The sequence below is a fragment of the Protopterus annectens genome, chromosome 10.part0, assembly GCF_019279795.1.
Source record: "Protopterus annectens isolate FY-2018-M chromosome 10.part0, PAN1.0, whole genome shotgun sequence".
Taxonomy (NCBI): Eukaryota; Metazoa; Chordata; order Ceratodontiformes; family Protopteridae; genus Protopterus; species Protopterus annectens.
The window spans coordinates 886269380-886275616 of NC_056744.1; the positions used below are offsets into that span (position 1 = coordinate 886269380).

The 6237-nt window shown below is 37.8% G+C and overlaps 1 protein-coding gene across 1 annotated transcript in view; it reads left to right on the top strand.

Annotated features, from left to right (window-relative positions):
• The window catches only part of LOC122813387 (adseverin-like), a 308408-nt gene that overhangs the window by 219077 nt on the left and 83094 nt on the right, over positions 1–6237 (top strand). Inside the window, exon 13 of the mRNA XM_044085682.1 lies at positions 5513–5687. Within this exon, the coding sequence (XP_043941617.1) occupies positions 5513–5687 (175 nt within the window). The remainder of the gene's footprint in view (positions 1–5512; positions 5688–6237) is intronic.

Here is a 6237-nt window from a genome sequence, read left to right on the forward strand (position 1 = left end):
ACTTTTTGAGTGAAAACTGCGTAAAACAATAGCATTATGTAAACAAGACACTTTTGGGTATAAAACACTAAAAACAAATAATAAATGTTAAAATTGGTGTTTCTACTTTATGGTCTTCTTCAAGAGTAGTAACAACAACAAATAAATAGAGATAATGGAATAGATGCCTGTGAGAGAGATTATTTCACTGTAGCCATATTTTACATTCAGTCAAATTTTATTTTACATTTTGAAAATAATTGTTTTTTTTTCCAGTAATCCTTTTCATGCTCTCTGCATTCTTGTATGCATGTATTTAAGACCCATTGCTAGTCTGTGATAGACCTTTGTTCTATTCACTATAGGGGGCTCCCTGCTATAGCATGATTTATTATCCACAGAATTCAGCCTCTGGCAAATGTCTACTTCTACAATGATGTCCAGAGATTTTAAAATTCCCTTAGTATGTTGCTCACTATCTTAGATAATGTTTGGAGGGCAGGGAGAGTAGTGAGCATAATTTTCAGTTATATTTTGTCAAAAGAAGTGATTATTCAGCAAGCTTTCTATTAATTATTCCCTTCTAGATGATCAACAGGGAATGTTCTACTGTCTTCATTTATATCTGTTGAAATTGTTTTCAGTTTGGATTGTTTAGACTGCTATTCTCTGAGGTCAATGACATCCGTAGAAAAAAAAGTTACAAGTATGCCAGTGGAAGACAAATCACAATAAAATACTGCTATGTACACTGTGCTTTTTGTTTGGTGAATGGCCACAATTGCCTTCTTCTGAATGTGTTGTGTGACCTTTATTAGAAAGATGATCCACCAAAGGGTTTGATGTTAAAGAACTTCTTTGAGCACAAGTCAGCTATGTTATCAAAAGGGATATCCACCTCTTTGGGGGAATGCCCGTTTAGTTATTCCAAAAGGGGAATCTCCTGAAAATGAGAAAAGACAAAGAAGGGAGGAAGAACTTAAGAAATTAATAGTTAAAGATCCTACAAGCAGAGAACGAGAGGCCACTGTAGTCTGGGCAGTTCCACTGAAGTCCCAAGGCCTTGGATCCTGAAAGGCATTAGCTTGTGCTCCCCTGATCCCTTGACTGGTATTTAGTATATCCCCATGTGACGGGACCCCTTTGGGGCAGATACTTGGAGCTCATCCTGGGTAGCCAACTATACCCCCCAGCAAAATGAACCAGGCCTGCAGACTGGATGATGGCTGTTAGTCACAAGCAATGGATATCTGGCCTTTGCATATTACTTTTGACATCAGATGGGTTCTCCCCCAAAACATTCCAACCAGCTATCTACAAGAGGCTCTGGAGAGGCTAGTAAGTATAAGACTTTCCAACTTACTTCTTACTGATAGCAAATGTTGCATTCTAATTTTTTTGTAAGACCAATAACAAAAGAGTGGATGCCCACCCTACCAACACTGGTTGTACCCCCTGCTACTTTCAAAGTAATATTTTAAAATCTCAGCACCTGCATTGCTGAGTTCTGTGATGTGGAAACCAGATGTCTGAAAATCCAGACTTACATATGCTAAGTCAGAAATTGCCATTTTTCAGAATATTCCCATTTCTCCAAGCAATGGTGATCTTGGGCTTGGTATGTATGTCTTTAGTGGTGTTGCACACTTGCTCTCAACATCTGCCAAAAGCAGGTTTAAAAGAAAAGAGGGATTTTCAATAGCCTAAACTACAAAACAAGGCCAAAAGGATCTTACACCTTGTAAATGTTTTAATTTATTTTACATTTGTTTAGCAGTATAGAGCACTGAACAAAGAAATGACCAATTGCAGATCCAGACTGGGTTGCATGTAACAACACAAACAATACAAAGTATACACAATAAAAAATAAATAAAACATAGAGTCAGGTATGTAATGTGCAAGAAGTTTGCAGTAGATCGTTATAGAATATAGTAGAAATAGCGACAGATTAGTACAGTGTAAAGATCCTATGTACATATTTTCATAAGAGATAGCTGTAGGTTACAGTGACAAGTTGAAGAGAGCAGTAAGCCTGAGATGAAGGGGTTCGCATTTTCATAGATTATTATTTTGTTTCTGTAGAAACATGCAACTCAGGTATTATCTAGCAAAAATCAAATAATTCAGCCAGTCTGTTTAGCCTGCTTTTTACTTAACAAACAGGTAAGACCTGTCTGAGAAGGTTTTATCAAAATGTCTGGCAAAATGCACTACATCTTTTTATGCAAGCAAAGGAAAGCACCTAGAAGGCCCAGTTAAGAAATCACCCTACCATGGAAGCAGCCACCACAGCAGCTTTCATTTGAGTATCCATTAACTGTTTGTGAGGAAACCGCCTGATGTATAGTGCCCACCTTCACCAAGCTGGTAAGCTGGAGTGTCAGCCTAGGGTTGGGACATGCCTTGCTATACCTGTCCTGCAGTATATGTATGATCTCCTTATCCCCATGGGGCAGATCCTTCCTTAGTCCTTTTCCCCATGAATAATAAATGTTAGTGACCCAATGACCTTGATGATGAACATAACCAAAAGGATTCAATCAAGGACACAACTGTATAGATTCCCACTTTTCTACGTTTTTTTCTAGGAACCTTTCATCCTCTGTTCTAAGACTGCAGGTGAATGGAGGAATCAAGTCTTGCAGAGCTATAGTTAGTCCTCCACTGACTAGAGTTCCTCAAGAATATATTATGAGTCCTACTCCAGAAAAGTCTGCAAGTTAGGGAAAGCAGCATTCTTTGCCTCTAGAGGCTTTACAGATTGGAAATTGGTTGTTTTTTGGCTGTAAGAGCGAGATAATACATTTGTTGGTAGCCATACTGGCAAAAGTAACTAAACATGGTGTGCAGTACCTTTTAGTTGTGTAACAGTCTATGTCTTGGGCTAGGGACATCCTGGCAAAAGTAACTAAACATGGTGTGCAGTACCTTTTAGTTGTGTAACAGTCTATGTCTTGGGCTAGGGACATCCTGGCAAAAGTAACTAAACATGGTGTGCAGTACCTTTTAGTTGTGTAACAGTCTATGTCTTGGGCTAGGGACATCTCTTAGAGGATAGTCGTAAAGCACCAAAAGTAACTGGTAATGAATCATATTCCAGCAATGGTCCTACTAAAACATCTGATGAATATACTCACATGACTGCACTTTCTTTAAAACCTATTCATACCCCTTTGTTTGTCTAACCTGTTTCATACTTTCTGCCATCCAAAAACATGTAGCTGCATGTTTCACTTGCTTAAATTAATTTATTAATTTGTTTACTGGATAAGCGAACTGGTTCATAGCAATCTGACCCTGGCCACAAAGCTAATCATAAATGCAATGTTTATGGTATCTGTAGAATAGCTAATCAACCAATTTGTTTTGGGGAAGATACCGAATTACACAGAGAAAACTCAGACAGACATGGGGAGAACATGCTGACTCTGCATTGACAGTGGACCAGTGCAAGGCAGTAAAGTTAGCAACTGGGTGACTGTGCTGCCACATCAGTGCCCTGTTCTACTTTCCCTTCTGCTTAGTTTGTTTATTGTGCTTGTTTGTGCATGCGCAGGTGCAGCACACAGATTCAGTAGAGCAGCTGGTAGGTATAAAAACACGTTTTAAAGTGATTTACTATCACTGATAAATGCTGCAGACATCTTTTGAAATTAGACCTACATAGCATCTCCAAGTGATAGCACAACTGCTTTCCAGTAGGTCTCAGCTTCAGTAATATATATGACATGCTGTATTTCAGGGCTTTAACTGCTATTCATTATACTTTACAATTCTATATTTCTCTTATATTATTTAAAATGCTACTTGCCCTGGCTATGTTATTAGGTTCAAGTTTTTACTTCTCAGTCTCCATCTTATGATTAGTAATTTGTGCACTGGTATCTCCAAGTGTAAGATGTCTGTATTTTGCTTCCCTATGAGCACTAACAGTTGGAAAGCAATGACATTTTGTAATTAGCTGTAATATGCTGAATGCTTCCCCTTGACCAAAACACTTCTGAATGCATTTCATTTTTTGTTAGCAGCAAAATACTTTGTTGTGTTGCAGCACGATCAGCAGTACTCGTAAAAGTAATGTGTACTTTTTAACAAAATGCTGTATATTACTTTACTACAGTCAGCATTGCTTGTGAAAGTAATATCATTTTTGAATCAACAACAGAACATTTTATATTAACGTTTCCCAAAGCAAGAGTGTTTGTTAAAGGAATGCAATCAAAATATCTGCATGCTGTTTCTTCATAAGTGTCAATTATAAAAGCAATGTCAATGTTTAATCAACAGCAAAGTATTCTACATATTCAACATGATAAGTAATGTTTGGAAAACAGCATGATTTGTTTTAATCACCAGCAAAATGAGGTATATTGCTTTACCATGCTCAATAAGTGGTTTTAATAGGAACGTCTTCATTCTTTTTTATCAAGTTTAAAATGTTGGCATTGCTTTTCCACAATGATCTTACCATACACCTTTAACCATTAGTTCGGTAGTTTAAACCTTACTAAACAAACGTAAGATGATGTTTGATGTTGCTGTGTTTAAGAATTCAGCTAAAATTCATTATCACATTCTTTACTTCTGTTCTGATATAACAGAACACTTTTATTACTAGAATGCTTGTCTGTTCCTCTACTATTTTATATGTTGTTTTTTAATTTATGAACTTCAGCAAAAGACTACTGATTCCCGATTGCACTGTCCAGCTTTTGCATGCCGATTCCCATGATCGGCAGCAAATTGCTGTATACAGCCTCCATGCAATCAACAATACTTGTTAAAACAACTTAGTTTTGTGCCAGGATTAAAGTGAAGTATGTTCCTTCCCTGCAGTCATTTTGGCTTTACATCTTTAACAGCTAATGCTTCAGTACAGTTTCAGAGCAGCTTTACATTTGAATTTGACAAGTGCTTGTTTTTATGTTTCACATTATTTCTGAAAAAAGGCCTAGTTGAAATATCAGTTCCACTATTTATATTAGAGTATGAAGGTATGTGGGGGGGGGGGGTGTTATGAATTACTGTATAGATACATTACTTAACAGAATGAAAATAAAATGGGGAGGATCAGTGATGAGTTGCACTTGGTAAGCTGTAATACTGTGGCACTTGGTAAGCTGTAATACTGTGGCACTTGGTAAGCTGTAATACTGTGGCACTTGGTAAGCTGTAATACTGTGGCACTTGGTAAGCTGTAATACTGTAGCACTTGGTAAGTTGTAATACTGTGGCACTTGGTAAGTTGTAATACTGTGGTACTTGGTAACTTGTAATACTGTGGCACTTGGTAAGCTGTAATACTGTGGCACTTGGTAAGTTGTAATACTGTGGCACTTGGTAAGTTGTAATACTGTGGCACTTGGTAAGTTGTAATACTGTGGCACTTGGTAAGTTGCAATACTGTGGCATAAATTCCAAGCATGTTCAGCACATCTTATTACCCTCTACTGTCTGTGTTGGATGTGCTGACATTCTTTTATTTTGAAGATCTAAAATGTAAAACTTTGGTGTGTTTTGCGTCATTTAGGTTAAGGCTGATGCTTCATCTCTAAATTCCAATGATGCGTTTGTACTGAAAACACCACAAAGCGTTTATCTGTGGAAAGGCACTGGGGTCAGTGATGATGAAGTTACTGCAGCAAAGTCTGTAGTCAGCACACTTGGTGGTTCAGCAAAAGAAATCAATGAAGGAAGTGAACCAGGTATGAATAGTTGACTTTTACCTTAGCATAGTTATTATTCCTTTTTCAAGTTCCCTATGGTTGCTCAAGTGTTGCTTTTTTGACTAAAGGACAGATTATTGATGAATTAATCCTAGGTATGCCTGAATTATGCTGTGATGCTGGTATTCATTTTCAAATTCTGCATGCTCCCTTCCTTTAAAATACTTTCTGCTAAAGTGTGAATACCAGGATCAATGTTAGCATTTTGGGGGCCCCCAGCATAAGCCAAATTGGGGGCCCCCCCAGGGACTTCAAGTCTAAGTATCATCCCATTTTTGCCACCCCTCGCAAGCAATCTTTTAATTCATGCTGCAAAGTTTTAGGACTAGTACACACAGACTGACTGGTAGCTACAGTTCTCTTATATTACAACAGGCTTGTGTATCACACTGTGTTGACGCATCTCACAAAGGGACATTTACAGTTACTCTTATTTAGTTGCAACAGTGATATTTTACAACAGCTCTATGTACAGGTCTGGACTTGTGTGAAATGGAGCCTTAGGCACTGCCTGCTGTTTCAGCCCTCC